This window comes from Marmota flaviventris, chromosome 2 (assembly GCF_047511675.1).
Source record: "Marmota flaviventris isolate mMarFla1 chromosome 2, mMarFla1.hap1, whole genome shotgun sequence".
In the NCBI taxonomy this organism is placed as follows: Eukaryota; Metazoa; Chordata; class Mammalia; order Rodentia; family Sciuridae; genus Marmota; species Marmota flaviventris.
Window position 1 is genome coordinate 14295910 of NC_092499.1, and position 20779 is coordinate 14316688.

General features: G+C 38.6%; 1 protein-coding gene and 1 long non-coding RNA gene across 6 annotated transcripts in view; one reads left to right on the forward strand and one right to left on the reverse strand.

Annotated features, from left to right (window-relative positions):
* The window catches only part of Rps6ka5 (ribosomal protein S6 kinase A5), a 188633-nt gene that overhangs the window by 161841 nt on the left and 6013 nt on the right, over positions 1-20779 (forward strand). For 3 of the 5 annotated variants that reach the window (XM_071607601.1, XM_071607602.1, XM_071607603.1), the window contains 4 exons: positions 1540-1731; positions 6819-6978; positions 8642-8805; positions 11266-13112. In XM_071607601.1, the coding sequence (XP_071463702.1) occupies positions 1540-1731; positions 6819-6978; positions 8642-8805; positions 11266-11505 (756 nt within the window). In that variant the 3' untranslated portion in view covers positions 11506-13112. Of the gene's footprint in view, positions 1-1539; positions 1732-6818; positions 6979-8641; positions 8806-10874; positions 10979-11265; positions 13838-20779 lie in introns of those variants that run through there. The other 2 variants (XM_071607600.1, XM_027931659.2) reach the window with 2 other exon arrangements.
* LOC114089728 (uncharacterized) lies at positions 1526-15575 on the reverse strand. The gene is made up of 3 exons (XR_003582223.2): positions 15489-15575; positions 8652-8783; positions 1526-1807 (listed from the first exon to the last, which is right to left on the reverse strand). It is a non-coding gene; the product is annotated as an uncharacterized lncRNA (long non-coding RNA).

The window sequence follows — 20779 nt, forward strand, 5'->3', positions numbered from 1 at the left end:
GGTTGGGCTCTCTGTGGCCGTTTCTTGAATAAGTCAACAATGAAGTTAGATGTCTTGATTAACTCTTCCTCTCATGAAATATTTCTTGGTAGTGTGGGATCTGCTTGGCAGCATTTTACCCACAATAGAACTAATTTTGAAATTGGAGTCAATCTTCTCAAACCTTTCCACTCTTTATCAACCAAGTTTATTTCTTATTCTAAACCCTTTGTTGTCATTTCAACAGTGTTCACAGTGTCTTTCCAGGAGTAAATTCCATCTCAAAAAAACCTTTTTCGCTCACCCATAGGAAGCAACTCCTTATGTGTCCAAGTTGTGTCGTGAGAGGGCAGTGGTTTAATCACATCTGCAGGCTCCACTTCCTATTCTGGTTCCTTGACATTTCCACCTCATCTTCAGTTACTTCCTCCACATAAAGTCTTGAGCCCCTCAGAGTACAAGTATTTGGAATCAACTTCTTCCAACTCCTGTTCTGTTCACATTTTGTCCTCCCCCCAGGAATCATGCATGCTCCTAGTGGAATCTGGAATGGTGAATCCTTTCCAGAAGGTTTTCAGTCTGCCTTGCCCAGGTCAATCATAAGAATCACACCTATGACAGCTGTAGCCTTATAAAATCTATTTCTTAAATAACAAGACTTGAAAGTCAAAATCTCCTCCTTGTCCCGACACAGAGTGAGCACACATTGTTGGGAAAACAGTGCCGGGAGACTTGCTCAACCCAGGGCTGCCACAGATCTTTAATTTGTTTAAAATGCCTTATCTGAGTTAGGCACAGAAGTGCACACCTGTAATCCCACCTACTCAGGAGGCTGAGGCAGGAGGATTGCAAGTGCCAGGCCAGCCTAGACACCTTGGTAAGATCCTGTCTCAAAATTTAAAAATTTTTAAAGGGCCAGGGACATAGCTCTGTGGTAGAGGGCACCTGGGTTCAATCCCCAGTACTGTGCAAAAAAAAAAAAAAAAAAAAAATCCCCAAAACACAGACACACACATATACACACACAAATGTGTTATCTGCAAAGAGCAATAACATGATGCACAATCAAATGAGGAATGCCTGTACTTACCAAAGCACCTACACTAAAACTAGGGACACAGTCATAGAAGTGGACAGAGTCCCCACCGTTATGAAAGTATGGTCTAGTATATCAGAATATTAAACTAAAAATACAGAGATGATAAGTGCCAGGAAGGGAAAGCAAGCCAGGCTGGGAGAAAACATGAAAAGCTCTAACTTCGGTTGGGTAAAGGGCTAGGGTGGTGTCTCTAGAGGAGGAGGAGGGGGTTCGTAGGTGGGCTGGAAGGGGGGTTGTAGAGGAAGTGGCAGGCAGACTCAAGCCAAAGGAAAAGAGACATGTGCAGTCGAAAAATGCCTCACCCAACATTGTAAAATGGAAAAGTATAAAATATACATTGATATGCAGCCCCAAAACCCTCCCTGTGAGCCCTCTCCTTGTGCATGATGTGCTCCATGAATGGGATCACAGATCCTCTGACATTTCAATAAGAAACCAACTGAAGTATTGGTATCTTACAGAATTTATTGTTCACTGATGAAAATGATAATTTGGAAATTAAAGTTATCGATTTCGGGTTTGCTCGCCTCAAGCCGCCTGACAATCAGCCCCTGAAGACCCCGTGCTTCACCCTTCATTACGCAGCCCCGGAGCTCTTGAATCACAATGGCTACGATGAGTCCTGTGACCTGTGGAGCTTGGGTGTCATCTTGGTGAGTGTCATAGAAGAGCCACTAAACCTGGTCAATTCTTAGGTGTCCTCTGTAATTTTCTCTCTCTGTTGTTTTTCTTGAATTCATAAAAAAGAAAAATGGCCAATTAGAAGGCCTATCAAAGAATATGTCCCTTTCTTAAAACTTACACTAGAGAAAATGTTGGAACTGGGTTTATTTTAAAATATTTAAGTTACCTATTTCATATGAATGAGTTATGTTATTTTTTAAAAGAAGCATGAATGTATTTTTATAAGACATATTGGATATAATGTGAAAGTAGCAGAGTGACTCTTTAATACAAAAACACTTCAAGAGCTTATGTGAGACTTCAGACTAAAAATGTAATTAAAGAAAATCATTTAGGATAAGTTAACAAATTAATAGATCAAACTAGAAATATTTGTGGTAATTTATAGCAATTGTGGTGAGCATGCTTTTCACCAAATGTGCCTAGAAGATGTAATCAGAAAATAAACATTAAGCGGGAAAAAAAATCTCAGAATTTTTTTTGCCTCAAAATAGCTTTACTTTTTCTGCATGTAGTGCATAGTACATGATCTTAGAGGGAAATTTTGAGATATTACAGAAAGATGCAAGAAACAAAGTGAAAGTTGCTCATAACCTTTCCACTCAAAGATGATGTTGAGCAAGCTTCCTTCGCCCTCAGTCCCCCGCTGCACATGTCCCCCAGCTGCAGTGTATCTTGTATGTTTTTATATGTGTATGTGTATGGAATTTTTAAAATATTTTTTTAGTTATTGTTAGACCTTTATTTTATTCATTTATTTTTATGTGGCACTGAGACTCAAACCCAGTGCCTCACACATGTCAAGCCAAGCACTCTACCCCTGAGCTACAATCCCTGTGTATGGACTTTTTAACAAATGGGATTATATTATACATGTAGTTCGAGTCTGTGAAATTTCTTTTAAATATTTCTTTAATAATTATCTGTTAGCATTTTCCATTTTTTCACTAATTATAAACTACACAAGTAAATATTTTGCACATTATGTTTGCATTTTTCTCATTATTTCCTTAGGACAGATTCCTAGGGGACGGTAGGTGCATCTTTATTTCAACATGGATGCCTAGATTCCCTGTTAGAAGATTCACCAAGTTATGTTCCCATCAACTGTATGAGAGAACATTGAATGCTGTCCATATCAATCTTAAATTAGTCCCTACTGTTCTTATAATTAGCATGTATTTCTTTGATGAATATTCACTCTCAGCATATTTTCATGTTTTTGGACATTTGTATTTTCTCAGTTATAAATTGTTCCTTATGAGCTTTGCCCATTGGTCTATGGGGAGATTTTTTTCTACTTAATCTTAAAGGTCTGTTAAGGATTTTAATCCTTTGTCTGCCATCAATATTGGATATATTTTTCTAGTTTACCCTTTGTTTGAAATCTTTGTTTATACGCTGGGGCTGCAGCTCAGTGGTAGAGCTCTTACCTAGCACATATGAGGCACCAGGTTTAATCCTCAGCACCACATAAAAAAAATAAATAAAGGTATTGTGTCCATCTACAACTAGAAATATTTTTTAAAAGAAAACTTTGTTTATAGTAATATGGAATTCTGATTTTGTTTTTAGAGAAGTTTATAAATAGAGAAGTTTTTTCCTGATGTGTCAGCCTTTCCCTATGTGGTGTGTGGCTTTGATGTCAGGCTGTCACTCCATCCCTGCCCTCATCCCAAGATTTTAAAAGTAGTCTCCTAAATTTCCTCCAGCATTACTCTGTTTTATTTTTATGCCTCAATCTGTCCTCCATCTGGGGTTTATTTTGGTGTCAGTTGTTCTCCCCCAATGGCAGCCACTTGTCCCTACAGGATGGTTCTTCTTTATTTTAAGCTTTATTTGGTTTTCATCTGAGCACTTTTAAATCATCATTTATCATTGTCAAACTAATGTACTTATGAATAAGGTTATTTTTAGTAAAAATAAGTAACTCTAGGGCTGAGGTTATGGCTCAGTGGTAGAGCACTTGCCTGGCACGTGGGAGGCACTGGATTCAATCCTCAGCACCACATAAAAATAAATAAAGGTATTATGTCCATCTACAACTAAAAAAGTTTTCAAATAAACAACTATAAACAATTGTAAAAACAAATCTACTATAGGTTTGAAGAGTTTTATGGACTTAAATTGATGGCATGTTCATTAGCAGCAATGTCTTTAAAAAATTGATGAAAATAAAAAAGAGCTTTTGATTTCTAGTATCACTTTTCTTTTCCATTGGAAAAAGAGACTTCCATTAAATCTAGGCCAGTTGTGACCAGCAAACTCTTAAGGTTTAAGAGTCTTAGATGTGCAGAGAGGTATCTTAGAGCCCAAGTGTTATTTCTATGAAAGCAACTTTCCATAGGGCATGGATGGAAGCAGTGCTGCCCCCCTAGATGGGATTATCAAATTTTAAGAAAAATAGGATATAAAACAGGGTAAGTGATAGCAGAGGACAGTCAAAATGTCCAGACTGTGGGCAATTTAGAAACCACCTTTTTTTTGTAGTTTCCATTTCTTATAATATCCGTGTTTTTCAGTTATAATTGAGTGTAACTACAGTGTGTATCATGCCTACATCTAACATGATACTAAATTTGATCTTGATCTTTATTTTCCTGGGAAGGCTTACTGATGTTCTCATGAGGGAATATTGTTGGTACCGATTGACTCTGATGAGCTGTTATAAATAATCTTGAGTGGATATGTTTATTCATATAATTTTCATAGTCTTTGGATTGGGGGTGTTAATGTCTCAGAAATGAGATTATAGGGTTGTACTTTTAGTCATATCCAACTTGCTTGATTTTTATTTATTAGTTTTGAGGTGTTACAATCTTTTTTTATTTGTTCTTTTTAGATATACATGACAGAGTATATTTTGACATACATACATGGAGTATAACCTAAAAAAAGTATTCTCAATACTTTTGTTTGTTAATTACTCAAATTCTAATCAGGATCCCATTCTGCAGTTGTACATGATATGGAATTTCACTAGTTATGTATTCATATACGAGCATAGGAAAGTTATGTCAGACTCATTCTACTGACTTTCCTATTCCTATTCCCCTTCCATTCCCTTCATTCCCCTTTGTCTAATCCAATGAGCTTCTGTTGTTCCCTCCCCGCTTATTGTGTGTTAACATCTGCATATGAGAACATTCAGCAGCCCACATCTCAAGCAAGTAAATTATAAGAAAAGATAACTTGGGAACCTACAGATTAAAAGACACTTGAGCAATAATGTTTACATTTTACTTGAATCCTGATTCAAGCAAAATCAAAATTCTGTGTATTGAATTCAAATTCTAAAAGTAATTCATACAGATGTTATTAAAATATATATATATATATATACCCACAATATGTATAACACAATGAGATTTTGAACACACAAAGAAATGACTGCTAATTTTTTTAAGTGTGATAACGGCACTGTGGTTATAATTTTAAAAAGTCTTGCTTTTTAAAGATACAAGATGAAAGTGAAAAAAATTAACACCTTCTTTAAACTGTCAAAAAAAGAGAGAAAGCTTTGCATAAATGAATATCTCCAGACATCTAGAATACAAAGCCTGAATTATCCCACAGCAAGCACAAAATTTATTTGAAGTCTTCTGATGTACCTTAGAAATGTATGGCCCTTTTGCATTTTCCATCTAATAGATGTAAATGTGGGTATTTTGTTAAGAAAAGAAACTATTTTACCCTGAGTAAAATAAGTACTCCAAGAAAATATATCCTATAGTATCATCTGGCTTTTTTTAAATTATTTTTTAGGTGTAATTGGACACAATGCCTTTATTTTATTTATATTTACTTGTTTTTATGTGGTATTGAGGATCAAACCCAGGGCCTCACACATGCTAGGTGAGCGCTCTACCGCTGAGCCACACCCCAGCCCTCATCTGGCTTTGATTACAACCCAGTATATGCTGTGGAAGTATAATCCCAGTCTGAATGTGTAGGGCTTAATTAAAATAGAGGTTACACAGCATATTAATGTTTGTGCTATCACAGAATACCACAAACTGGATGACTTAAACAGCAGATTTATTTTCTATGGTTCTAGAGCCTGGGTAATCTAAGATTGAGGTACCAGTAGAGTTGGCGTCTGGTAAGGACCCCCCTTTGGGTCACAAACAGCTACCTGCTCACCATGTGCTCATCAAAGCCTTTGGCTGGTACACGGTTCCACAGAGCTCTCTCTGGTATCTGTTCTTTTAAAGACACTAATCCTGTTTGATCAGGACACTATCATATAATTTAATTTCACTTTAACTACCTCCAAAAAACTCCCTCTCCAAGTACAGTGGCATTGAGGGTTGGGACTTCAACATATGAATTTAGTTCTTTAACACAAAGTATTTAGGAGATATAGGACAGGATATATAACAAACCAGTGATATAGCACATAATTCCATTTAAAACATATTTCCCCTAAATATTTTATTCTGGAGACGTTAGTTTTTGTTTTTTTGTTTTTTTACTTTGTTCCCAAAAAATTTTATTTTGAAAATTTCAAAAGTAGAGGACGTGAGAGAAAAATACTATGAACATCTAGGATTTCACTGCATTTGCTTTTTTTTTCTCTGATTCTTCCTTGTGTGTGTGCTCTTACAATGTATTTATGTGTATGCATATGTTTATGGACATACATAATACATGTATACAGACACAGAGATTATTTCTGCATACACATGCAATTCTTGATATGTATTTCTGTATAGTTATGTCTCTGTTTTGCACCACATCATTTGTAGACAGAAAATTAATCTTAACAGAAATCGATTACTGGATAATCAACTAAAATTATAAGTCTATGCCCCTTGGATAAAGGGGTACTTTGAAGTAATAAAGTGGTTTTATATTTGAATATCATAAAAATTCATGCCACTTTGTTTACAAGTCTTTGGAATGTGGGGTAACCTCAGTGATGGAAGTCATGTGGTCTTTTAAACCAAATAATGCTAGTTGTAAAAGCTGGTGAGTTGTGCTAATTAAGTTGGCAGTAGGATTACTGGAGGGGCTGCGACAGTCATTCTGCTTTGTTACTTTTCTTCCATGATAGTATACAATGTTGTCAGGGCAGGTTCCATTCCAGTCTCATGACAGAAGTTTGACGTGCACCAGCGCAGTCGAAATCATGAAGAAAATTAAAAAGGGAGATTTCTCCTTTGAAGGAGAAGCCTGGAAGAATGTATCCCAAGAGGCTAAAGATTTGATCCAAGGTAAGAATCTCATGACGCTTGGTGTTCTGCAGGGTGCATAGTGACTGAAGCGGAGTTGTGCCCCTTACACACACATAACATGTTTGTTAATTACTCACGGAGCCCATAGGTGTTCTCTGGGGTTTACCAGGCTGCACCTTTCAGCCTGTCATCTTCTTCCCAGACACTGTCCCTCAATGATCTCGACATTTCCAGCATGGACTAATATATGGCTCCCACTGCATCTCAGTCGAAGAACTTAGATGTACTTTTCCACTGTCCTTTCCCCAAACATATTTCTTCTCCCATTTTCCTCCTTCAGGACAGTGGCTCCACCCAGGAGCCAAGTCACTGAAACAGAAACCTGTCACCTGGCTGCCTGCACCTTCCTTGCCTTCTGCAGCCTGTCCCCTGGTGCTCAGGTTCAGCCACCTCTGGGCTGCCATCCTTCCCACTCCCAGCCAAGTGACTTAGAGTCCAGCAGCATCCCTTCATTTGGACTCACTTCCTCTCGTTTGACCTGTCCATCTGTTGACTGAGTGACAAATGTGATCAGGGACTCTCCATCAGCTGCAGGTCTCACTCCTTAGCCTGGCGTTGAGACCTCAAGGCCTCCATCACCTGGCCCTGCTTCCCCTGTTTCCCGGTTACCACAGCTCTGCCACTGTGGGAAACTCAGATTTCTCCATTTCTTTCCATATAGAGCACCCTCTTCCTCCTGCCCACTCTCATTCCACAGGACTCGACTCCTGGGATCCTTCCAGGATACCTGCTCTCCACAGATGAGCCCTTCTCCCGGGCCTGCCAGCCCTATCCCGGTGTGTTTTGCTACTAGTACCCTCCTGTTAGACTGGCTCCCTCCTGTCCCTGTCTTTAGTCACCCTTGAGTCTCCAGTCCATGTCTCAGGAGAGCCTTCCTCCCTCCCTGACTTGTAGCAGATGCTGGTAAAGGTCTGGACATGAGTGAAGTAGATCTAGGTGTTCTGTTCTCATTGGAGCTTACCAAGTCACCAGTGGGAGTCTTTGTTTGGGGGGTTTATTTTCTGATTGAAAAGCTCATTAGCCTACAGCCTCCTAGAAATAGGCGACTGTGGCATTATCATCCAGTGTCCACTAGAAGATCTAAATATATTTGTATATATATATGTGTGTGTGTATATATATATATATATATATATGTGTGTGTGTGTGTGTGTGTGTGTGTGTGTATAAAATATATAATTATCTGCTGGGTACAGTGGTGAATGCTTGCAATCCCAGTGACTCGAATGGCTGAGGCAGGAGGATCACAAGTTCAAAGCCAGCCTCAGCAACTAAGCAAAGCCCTAAGTAACTTCATGAGACCTGTCTCAAAATAAATAAAAATGACTGCGGATGTGGTTCAGTGGTTAAGCACCCCTGGATTCAACCTTCAGTACAAAAAAAAAAAGTATGGGCTGTGGTTGTGGCTCAGAGGTAGAGTGCTCGCCTACCATGTGTGAAGCCCTGGGTTCGATCCTCAGCACCACATATAAATAAAATAAAAATAAAGATATTTTTTAAAAGAAGTAATTATCTTTGTAGGAAGTTGAAGCCTCATTGAAATCTTCATGTCATGTGAACATAATTGAAATTTATGTCTGAGATAGATTTTTAAACCAGGTTTAAAATGGCAAACCTTAAAATACATTATTTATTCCCACAGGACTTCTCACCGTTGATCCAAATAAAAGACTTAAAATGTCTGGCTTGAGATACAATGAATGGCTTCAAGATGGCAGTCAGCTGTCCTCGAATCCTCTGATGACTCCAGACATTCTGGGATCTTCGGGAGCTGCCGTGCACACCTGTGTGAAAGCAACCTTCCATGTGAGGCTCTGCACTATGCACGTGGCAGGCGGTTTGAAAAGGGATTGTAACCACATTTCTTTTTTTTAACATTTTTAGTTGCAGATGGACACAATAACTTTATTTATTTATTTTTTATGTGATACTGAGGAGTGAGCCCAGTGCCTCACACATGTTAGGCAAGTGCTCTGCCACTGAGCCAAAACCCCTGACCCATAACCACATGTTCTTATTTGGTAGTCTCAGAGACATGCTGTCTGTTAACACATTTACAATATATTCACCTTTTAATTTTTATAAACTGCTTCACTCTCCTAGAATGTGTGAGGCACTGGGTTCAATTCTCAGCACCACATATAAATAAATTAATTAAATAAAGGTCCATTAACATCTAAAAAATATTTTATTAAAAAAAAAGTATACAAAGTACTTATTTGGTGTTTAGAATGAGTTTGTAAGAGGAGACAGTAATCTGATGTTTGAATAGTTGAAAGATTTTAATAAGTAATGAAAACAACTTAAACAAGCATACATAATAAAAAAGTTTTTCCCCAAAACAAAATCATGTTTTTAAACCATAACTAAATGTTAGGAACTAAGACATAAGAAAAGTCTATTCATTCAACAACCCACCCATTAGTGCATGTCATAGTCTAGGACTGAGGGATTTGAAGTGAGTTAATTGCATAAATATAGACTGTATCCTTAAAAAGCTGACACTACATGATGATAACCACATTATGTACCCTTGTGTCAAGCAAATACAATTATATCAAGATAATTAGCCTAAGAAATAATGGGGTAGAGAGATTTAAAATTTTTCTCTAACAGAATTATGTTGAGCCATCAGCACCAGGATTTGATTTTAAAAGTCATAGCTGGACATGGTAGTGTACACCTGTAAGCCTAGCTATTTGAGAGTCTAAGGCAAGAAAACCAAAAGTTCAGAGCCAGCCTGCATAAATTAGCAAAACCCTATCTCAAAATAAAAAGGGCTGGGGATGTAGCTTAGTGGTAGAGCACCTGCCTAGCTGTGAGAGCCCTGGGTTCAATCCCTAGTACTACCAAAAAAAAGAAAAGAAAAATAGGGGCTGGGTATGTACCTCAGTGGTAGAGCACTTGCTTAACATGTGTGAGGCCTTGGGTTCAATCCCTGGCACTGAAAATAATAATAATAAAATTTAAAAAGTAACAAACCAGAAAATGTTGGAAAGTAGCTGCAAGAATTTAGGCCATCTGGACTGGGATTGAGGCTCAGCAGTAGAGCACTCGCCTAGCATGCATGGGGCCTTGGGTTCAATCCTCAGCCCACATAAAAATAAATGAATGGAATAAAGGTATTGTGTCCAACTACAACTAAAAATAAATAAATATTTTTTAAAAAAAGGAATTTAGGCCATGTGATCCAGGTCTTCTCAGTGATGACCATGATGTGAGTTTGTCAAGGTGCCTGCACCACTGCCCACACTTGAGCTAAGAAGGATCAAGACAGGCTGCTGTGAGGAAGAAGCTGGGGTGGGATTTGCAGAGCTACGATTCTCTGTGTATATTAAGTGACCAAAATAAGCCCAAGAGACGTTGCACTGGGTGTACAGAGCAAGGACCTACAATGGATTGAATCTGCTCTATGTTGGAATTTTGTGGCTGGAATTTTCAATCTTAGACATGAAACCAGTAAAAGTAACAGAAAGGATTGTTGCTTCAGATGACTGATGTTCTTCAAGACTTTCCAGTTAGTCAGCGGTTTCTCACTGAGATGTAACACTAACTTCTTAAAAAGATTTATTAAATGAGCGGAGGTGTAGCTCAGGGATAGAGCGCCTTGCCTGGCATGCACAAGGTCCTGGGTTCGAACCCCAGTGCCACAAAATAAACAAACAAATGAAATCCTGACTCCTGGACAGCCTGGCTGGTGTGATGCAAACTCAGAATTCTTTTCCCATGAGCTTCTCTTCCCTGCAGCAGGTTTGGGTATAAAAGTTTTGTTCCCAGAACAGCCTTAGAGCTATGGTTGCCACAGGAAGTTGTCCTCTGCTATAAGTTGTATTTACTGCAAAAATGTCAATACTTTTTTCTTTTGTTCTTTTTAGTTATACCTGACAGTAGAATGTATTCTGGCATATTATACATACACAGAGTGTCACTTATTCTAATGAGGATCCTATCATGGCTGTCATGATGTGGAGTTACCCAGGTCGTGTATTCAGATAGGAGGCTGGGAAAGTTATGTCCGATTCCTTCCTTACTGTCCTTCCTATTCTCCTCCCTCCTCCCTTCCCTTCATCCCCTTTGTCTAATCCAAAGGACTTCTATTCTTCCCCTTCCCACCCTCCCTTGTTTGGGGTTAGCCTCCATTTATCAGAGAGGACAACTGGCCTTGGGTTTTGGGAGGATTGGCGTATTTCACTTAGTATGCTATGCTCTAGTTCCATCCATTTCAAAAATGTCAATATTTTTACCTTCCCTGTTTTTCTCCCCTAGGCCTTTAACAAATACAAGAGAGAAGGATTTTGCCTTCAGAATGTCGATAAGGCCCCATTGGCTAAGAGAAGGAAAATGAAAAAGACCAGCACCAGTACAGAGACCCGCAGCAGCTCCAGCGAGAGCTGCCATTCTTCCTCCTCCCATTCCCATGGCAAAACCACACCCACCAAGACCCTGCAGCCCAGCAACCCTGCTGATAGCACTAACCCAGAGAGCCTCTTCCAGTTCTCGGACTGAGAGACCGACATGTGCATGGTAGGAATGTCCTCCGTGGCCGTGGCACCTTGCTGTCCCTCAGCATGATCCTGAGGTGGTGGTCTGTGCTTTAAAGAATTTGTCCCGTTGGTCTCATTGGAATCTGCTCCTAGTGAATTTTTTCAGGAAAACTGTTTGGTTATCCTTGAACAAGAGCACTGAACAGGGAATGTCACTGTGAATGGAGCATTTGTGATACCCTTAACAACCTAGCATGATACCAGCAGGATGATTCTTGAAAGGGCAAAGGTTTCTGTACCTTTATTAGGTCCTTGTTAGATGACGCTGCCTACAACGTCAGTCACAGGTTCTCTGATGTCTGCCAGCAAGACTTTACGCCTTTCACTAGGCCTGATGGACAAGGTGGGTTTTTAAGAGATTTGTACCCTTTGGATAGTGATTTAGCAGAGCAAGAGGTCTGTTTTCAGAAAAAGATTCTGTAATGAATTTTGTGTGTGGCATATACTTATTTCTTGAGAGAGAATTTTAACTTATTGTTTTTATTTTATGGTTATATATGATAATAACTTGCTATTCATCTTTTTCTAAAAAGTTAAAAAAAAAAGAAGTTATTAGAACTCAAGGTCCCAAGCCTTGTGTTTGGGAGCACATGAGATGCATGCTAAGCTGTGTATGTTTTTAATTTTGCACTGCCTTTTCCTGGTAATTAATTTGAAAGATCATTGCAAAATATTAAGGTACATGTCCCTTTGTTTTAAGTAATATTGCACTTTATAGAAGAGTGTGAATAAATCAATCTGTTTTATAAAGTGCACTGTTGAAAGCATATGTACTGTATGTTTGCTGGGTTTTTTTCCATTATCTACTTTAAATTTGTCCTCACATCCCTCTTCTGCTTTGTATGCAACAAGTAGAATGGGGTGCTTTGTATAATGTGTCATTAGCCACTTATGCACCAATCTGAGGGAAAACTAAAGGGAAATTTTACTCAACACTGTGCTTCGTATGTGTACACTGTGTTGTGCTACAGTGAGGTATTCCCTCCTGTAGTCAAATATTATGTACATAATATTTTAGAATCATACCTATGACTTGTTTTGAAATTTTTCTGTTGAATTTTAAATCCAGAAAGCATTTTATAAACTTATGCAGAGCACTTTTATTGCTCAAAAGTTCTGAATTCATACAGAAAACAAGTGCTATGCGATGAAGACATTTCATTAAGATTGCTGCATTTTAAAATAGAATTAATTCATTCCCTATGCAAAAAAAATTAAGTGACAGGATTTGTACATTATGTTTTCTTTTAAAGCCATCACATAAAATGCCAGGACTGAGAAAAGTGATCTTTGCTATGTTTACAGAAATCATGCTTAAAAAGATAATGCCCAACATGTTTATTTTATAGTTTTTGTTAATGATAATCTCTTGATCATGGGTTTGGAATTTGGGCATGATATTTATTTATCCCTTTCCTGAGGTAATAGCAGCATTAATTTCAACCAGTTATAAATACTAAAAATATTGCACTCTCTGTATTGGTAGCATATTTATTACTGAATCAATGTGTATACTAATAGCACAGGCAACAAAAATGGCAAATATTAAAATATTTTCAAAAAATTGTATTATCCTGTTCACATTTTTGTCCATGATGGTTTTGGGGAATAACTTTATTATACTTTACACTGGCGCAAATGACTTCATAATTCTCAAGGAGTCAATGAAAGTCTTTGTACTTCTTTCAGTCATTCCTAGTAATGATGGGAAATTTTGTGTGAATTATTAACAAACTATAGCTAATTTATAAAATGTGATGCCATCAGTACATATTTATAATTTTTTTAAATGTTTGTTTATTTTGACCTTGGGTATACTTATATTTGGAAATGTGTAAGTTAGCTCTTCAAGTCATCTTTTAAACTATGAATCCTGGTAGAAAATATGAGTTGAAACAGAAACTAAAGGGACTATGTTTACAAAAGAAAATGATCCAGAAAAATGGTTCAACAGCACACCCCAAGACTGATGATGTGGTTGACTCCCTGCAAATGTTGGAATGGACACATTTTCCTCTCATTTCTTCTCTCTACAACTTCTCCTGGAGGACTTGACTGACCCTGAGACCAGCAAAGGTGGGCAGAGTAGGAGGAGGGAGAAAGGATGTGGCTCTCCATTAGCTGAAGAGCTTTCCTCAATCATCCAGAAGGGCTTTGGAAAAGACCTTGGAAAACACACAGCGTGTGCTCTCATCAGGTAGTGACATCCTCCCCTGACTTATCAGTACCCAAAATATGGCATTCCAAGAAGCACAAGTCACTAAGCTCTCCTTTGGTAACATCAAAATTCAAAGGTAAAAAATATTTTATATAAAAGTATACAGTGAAGGACTCTTTTGTGATACTAGGAGTTAAGCAGAAGATCTAAAAAAACCAAATATATATTAAATTTTCTTTATGACATTAACTGGGAGGATAGAACCAGTCATCTCTTGCCTTCTTCACTACTGTTGTGTTGTATATGACTTAGGCCAGCATACATCCTAAGTCAGATATTTTGTAACTATACGTCTAATTCATTGGGAGGCAAGTAAGGAAAGGAAGGTAGGTAATGGAGGAAAGAAATTAAGATCAGTTCCTTGTAATTATCATGCCAGACCTGTGGCTAAATGAGTTAAATTGGCTATTTTGAAATTCACTAATTCTCCCAAGCCCTCTGATCTACTGGGATAGAATATATAATAAGAAACCCACTGATAAGAAATAAGAAACCCACTGATCTACTGGGATAGAACATCAGTCTTCCAAATTAATTTCAACCTGATTGGGAATTGCTGTTCATTTATTTAAAAAAAAAACTGCCTTTTAATTTTTTCTTTTAGATTACTGCTAATTTCTTGAATAAGTATGTAAACGACTATATTTTAATTATAAATTATTTTAAAGAATCCTACCAGGATAGATGATTGGTTTGTTGTTGTTGTTTTCCTTTTCAAATGAGGAAATTCTCTTGGTTACTCACTCTATACTCACTTTGTTTTTTGAAGTATGTACTCAGATACATTATTAAAAGTATACAATTTATTATTTACTTATTCACCAGGCCTCCAACTTGCTATTATCATACTTACTAAGAACAAAGTACCTTACAATGTTGAAAATTGCTAAATTATTCCAAATTATTGGCTCTCTCTCTTAGACCACCTGATGACTTTACATGTTCTCTCAGTGACCAATAGCATGAGTAGACAGATGTATGTGGGAACACTTCTCATATTCCTTAAAATCTAAGCAAGTTAAATTTTCATGTACCACTTACATTATGTCAAAATAATTGTCTTATAGATGAATTATCACAACAATGAAATATCATTTTAACAACAGAGTTTTTAAAATATTTTTTAGTTGTCAATGGACCCTTATTTTTATTTATTTATATGAGGTGCTGAGGATCACACATGCTAGGCAAGCACTACCACTGAGCCACAGCCCAGCCCAACAATGAAAGATCTTAAAATGATGATATTTGGTCTCTTACACCTTCACACCCCAATTTTTCTGGCCTTTACTTAATTACACCCCACATGTACAAAGTAAAATGAATCATACTTTAAAATTCACAAAGCTTTCACTAGAATATCCATTGTCACTTGGTCTGGCACAAAAATGAATGTGGTAAGCTCTAATGAAATTTGGAATTTAAATGAGTCATTGTAAAACTCAAGAATGAAACGGAAAAGACAAGATAAACAGAGGAAGTATGTGTCAAATAGTTTTAAGAATAATGGGCCCAAAGAAAATAGCAGCTACAGCATCATAAAGGTTTTATTCACTGTCTTGTGAAGTAACTTCTCTCTAAACCGAGACATTCTTTAGAGAGAATATTTTCCTTCTGAGTTGTTCTTTAAATCTTGTTTCTGCAGGGAGAAAAGCGTGTTTTCAAGGGAGCATTGTCTTAAGAACTTCTGATGAGTCTCATTTCATTCCTACCTTCAGATCACTTACCTTGGGGCTTTCTGGATAGTTCTTCTGTGTTGAGAGCCACAGCCGAAGGGGCCCCAGCAAACTTCCAGCTGCCGGCTGATGATTGGCTCACAGCGGCCCCAGCAACATCTAGCTGATTGGCTCCTCTGCAGTGATGCTCATTGGGCTGTTTCCCTGCCCTTTAAGACCACAGAGCTGCTCATTGGGGGACTTTTTTGGCTCCACCCACGTGACCCAGCCAATCGGCTTCAAGAGCAGGAGGATTGTGGGAGGTGGAGAGAAGCTTGTGGGGGAGAGAGAGGCTTGTGGAAAGCCGGTGGTGGCAGTTGAGGCTCTGAGGGTTTTTCCTGAGAGGCTGTTTTGTTTGGCGTGTGTGGTTCTAAAAATAAAGTTAGTTTCTTTTGACAAGTGGCTCCTGATTGTGCCCAGCCAGACTGCGGCACTTCTGAGCCCTCTTCTTTGTCTGCCCAGCTCTCCCTCCAAATGCTGCTTCTCCTACCCAAGGCTGCTGTCATCCTGCTTCATGAATTTGTGAAGTAAGGTGCCACTATTTTCACACTCTCCTATGAGACTGAAAGAGTTAAGAAACTCCCAGATGTGTCAAAGTCTCTGCACTAAGGCACAATAGGTGCTGTTGATTGCAGGCCATTTCCTGTCCTCCATCACTTCTGACCATGCGCACCAAGCTAACACTTTGCATTCAGGAGACTTAAGTTAAAAAACAAGATTCTTGGCAGTTCTTCATCCGACTTAATATTCTTAGTACATTTCTGCTGGGAGAGGGGGAAGAACATTTTGTAATATTTTCCTAGTTAGAATGCTGCTTGGCCAATTGTAAAGCATTAATTATTTCAAATGAGTAAAATTTGTATTTAATACAGCAGCTAGTCTCCACAGCACAGGAGTCTGGGGGATATTGACCATTATTCCATTATTCTTTCCCATTGTGTGACACTTTTGTTTCCATTGTTCTTTTCCTTTGTATATTTTGTCTGATTTTATAAAACGTCTTTGCTTTAAAAAATCCAGTTATTATTGTCCATTCGCACAGTAAGCAATTTTTATCTTTTTAGTTGTTTTGAAGTCTTCCTATATTAAAAATGAGAGAGAAGATGATGATGATGATGAAAACAAAGAACAAAGAAAGAAATTCCATGACTGAGTAAGAAAACTGAAGTTGTATGAGTGGAATACTGTGGCTTTATTTTCTGACACTTCTCCTTGTAGATAGATTGGAAAAATCAGTGTTCCTCTTGTTTGTTTTAAAATCCAGTTAGGTTGAGGCACTTGACATTTTAACTACAGTTTTATTTTTAACTTCATAAGGGGCTGGTGATGTAAAATGTGCTGTGCTATTCTGGAATGAATATGTGACAGTTATTCTCATTAAGGACCTATGGCTGTGGTGGGTACTGGATTATTCATAATAGTTTATTGAAGGGACTCCACTACTATCTGACTTGCTAAGATTATAAGTGTGTGTAAAAGGAATAATTAAATGTACAGAAATGCCCAATCTTTTATTGAATAATAAGGGAAATAAAAAAACACTGTATCTCACAAAAAGTGCTTTAGTATTAAAGTTTTGAAAAATATCTCTAAAATTCATGCACTGGCATGAATTTTTATTTAAAGAGACTCAACTACATAAACATATAAGTAGAGGAATTTCTAAGATTGGCATTTAAATGTACAGCTGGTGTACTTCTGTCAAAAATCTTACGTGTCCATACGATATGAAATTGAAACTTGTTGAAAATAATCTAAACTTCAATGATCTATATAGCTCTTCTTCCACAGCTGTACATAAAGACAAGCATTTGTCTTACTAGAAGACCAGTGGAAGATAAGATGAAAACGTTGTTTTCCTTCTGTTCTGTGTGGGTGGTTATTAAAAATATAGCCCAGCCTCAGAGGAAGGAGCCCGTTCCTCCCCACAGCCTCCGGCTGACTTCTCTGCCTGTTGGTTCCTTGCTCGGTGTGTGTGCTGTTTCTCTTGTTGTTTTTCTCTTTTCCAACTCTAAGTCCATCTTCATTCCTGTATCCCTGCCCTGATATTTTACTCACTGCTTCTTACTGTGTCCATGTACTGCCTAAGATTTCTAGGTTATAGTTAAGATCACTTAAATAAAGACTGGATTGAGACAGAGAAGGAAGTTATTTAACATGTCTCTTTAGGTTTTATAAGGTGGTCCTTTTCTTCCAAGTAGCCTACGGGCTAATTTCTCTTTTCTGTTTCTCTATTGACATGGTCAACAGGACCTGTCCAAGTGGAATACTAAGACTACATGTAGGTAGTGATCATGCTTTTTAAGTTTTCAATGCACATAACGTGAAGTTCACAGGTCGTAAGTGTCCGGCTCAATGAGTTTTCACATGTATATGCATTCATGTCACCATCATGAAGTTCCAGAGGAGGCTCCCGGTCGGTACTTAAACTCTTCTGATTCCGGCTATGTTCTTGACTTTCCTATAAGGTCTGTTTCTGGTTTTATCAGATCCACATGATGTTCATGAAATATATCTGTGTTGCACCTACTAGCAACAGTAGTCTATTCTTTTATTGCTGTGTAATACTCCATCAGATGAGTTCATCACATTTACTTATCTATTCTACTGTTGATGGACATAAATGGAAATTCTTAATTAGTAGTTCTTAAATATTTTTTTCAATCTGTTTTCTGTTCTCTTTCTTAAGATTACCCCAAACCTTTTCACCATGTTTCAGATTATCTTAGCATTTCCTGTGTTTTCCATCATTATTTCCCTCTATGCCTCAAAAAAAAAATCCAATAAATCTGACTGACCTGTCTCACTTGTTCTCTGTATTTATTGATACTTTCATACACTCCAAGTCTCTACTGAATTTGCAGTTTTTTCCTCTAGTTTCTTGAACATATTATAAAATATGATCAAATATGTTTTTCTGAAAAGCCCAAAGTCTGAACTACAGCCAGTGGCTCGTTTCTGTTCCCTCCAGTTTCTCTTGGTTTTAGTCTCTCCCTGATTCCTCGGCATGCTGGCCAAGTCTGGCTGCCCACCACGTGTCTTGCATTGAAGATGGCAGAGGCCGTGCATGGTCATATCTTCCCTGGAAGGTTGTTTTCTCCATCAGGCAGACAAAATTCAGGCCGATCACCGCATCCTCTTGAAGACTCTGACTTTATCAGGGCTTTTGCATATTTTAGTTTCCTTGTTCCTACCTAGCATGTGGCCTCTTTGGGTTCCCAACTGAAGATCTGCATTATTTTATCAGAGCCACTTCACCTTAGTGGCCCTGAATTCTCCCCTTGGTCTCCTGAGTGCCAAGAGCTGCTAATCCCTCTGCCCAGCTCTTCAGCCTCCCAGCTGCTGTTTTTGCTGGGTTTCTCGGGGTCCCACCTTGGGCACATAGGTTTCGGATTGGATATCGGAGCAGGGCTTTAAAGTTGACTTCCTCGAGGTCTTTTCCTCTGTGGGTCTTGGCCTGTCACATCCTAGCTACTTTCACAGCCACGCTCCAACTTTTCTCTCTTTACCAAGCAGGGTTGCTGCTGTCTGCCAGGTGTCCTTCTCGTGCTGGGAGCTAGCAGTGCCTTCAGAGAAGTAGAAGTCTGGGCTGGGCTGCCCTCGGGGAGCTTCCCAGCGCTTCTGCCTGCATTGGTTTGCTCCTTGCCTGTGAAAGATGTTTTCTGTTTGATTTTGCTTTCAGTTGTTTCCAGGGGGACGGCTGGCCCAGTCACAGGCTACTCTAATTGTACCAAAGCACAAAGCAGTCTCTTTCGGTCATCATTTTCATTTCCCCAGGGTGGCTTCTGGCAGAAATAGCCTGGTTGTCACAAGTCATATCAGAGGCCCCCAAGCCCCTCTCCCATGCCATACATTTGTTCCTTCATTGAACAGTTTTGCACACCTGCTTCATGCCAGATTTTGTTCTAGACACAGGCAATAAGGTAAGGTCAGATCTCTGTCTCCTTGGAACTTATTGCCAACTGTTTATAGAAAGACTAATAATTTCTGAGTTGTACTTTGTAGTAACTAAACACAGACTTTTCCTGTGGGGTTGTGAGAAGGACAGAGACCTTCTACATGATTCTGTCTTCAAACTTCATATCAGCATTTTTATTCTTTTTAAAAATGTGATAGATTCACCCAGTTCACAGATTACCCACAATACATCTATCCTTGTCTGACCTTTTGAAATCTAAAACATGCTAATCCATATCTGTGAGTCACAGCATCATATAGACAAGAGAAACACATGAAAAACTCTCTTTGAAGCACAGTTATTGTACAATTTGAGTTAAAACTCTAGGAACTAAGTTATGGGAAATCAGGTCTTTCTGTGAGTGCTAATGTGGAGATCTAGTGAAGAATCAGCATACTTCTGGTTTTCCATCAATGTCCACAGTCTTCCAGAATAACATCACAGTTACCAAGAGAAAATACAACCTAGATACATATCACTATGAAAACACATAGTCAAATCAAGAATTTTATTCCTCCTCTTTGATATTCTTTCCCACTTCAAAAACTTTGTCCAGTGGATCGTTTTTGTACTCCAAAGACAGATTCCAGAGAGTCTTTTCTTCTGATTACAGTCTGTTTTCATATGATCAAAGACAGGGATAGAACTAGAGACAGCCATCATACCTGGAAACTGCATGATACTAGAATGCACCAGATCAACCACCCGAGCACCTTTGTTTGGAGTCCTTGGAATTACGGCCCTTTGGGAAGGGCTCAAGAACTCTAGCTAAACTGAAAGAAGCTGGACACAGAAGGCATCATCCCATTCATATGAAGTGTCCAGAACAGGTGAACCCATAGAGAAAGAAAAGACTTGTGGTTTCTACAGGCTGCTAGGAGAGGGAAATGGGGAATGACTGCTTACTGAATACAGGTGACAGGGTTTGGGGGTGATTCAAATGTCTGGAATTACATACTGAAAAACCACTAGTACACTTAAAATGTGTGTTTGTTTGTTTGACATGGGGTGGTGCTGTGTTGCCCAGGCTGTCCTTGAGTTCCTGGGCCCAAGTGATCCTCCTGCCTCAGCCCCCCAAGTAGCTGGGACCACTGTGCTTTCCACCATACCCAGAGTGAGATGATAAACTTCATGGTACATGAATGTCATCTTAACTTTCTAAAAACCGTATGCACGAAAAAGAACCACTAGCTAGAAAGAATGCGGTTCTTCTGAGGAAGTCATTTCTATCGTCCTGCTGTTCCAGCCCCCATTCTTTGGCAGCAATTGCATGTGAAGCATGCTTGATATCATGATGGAAAGTCTGTTTCAAGCAGGAATGAAGTTCTTGGGTACAAAATAATTT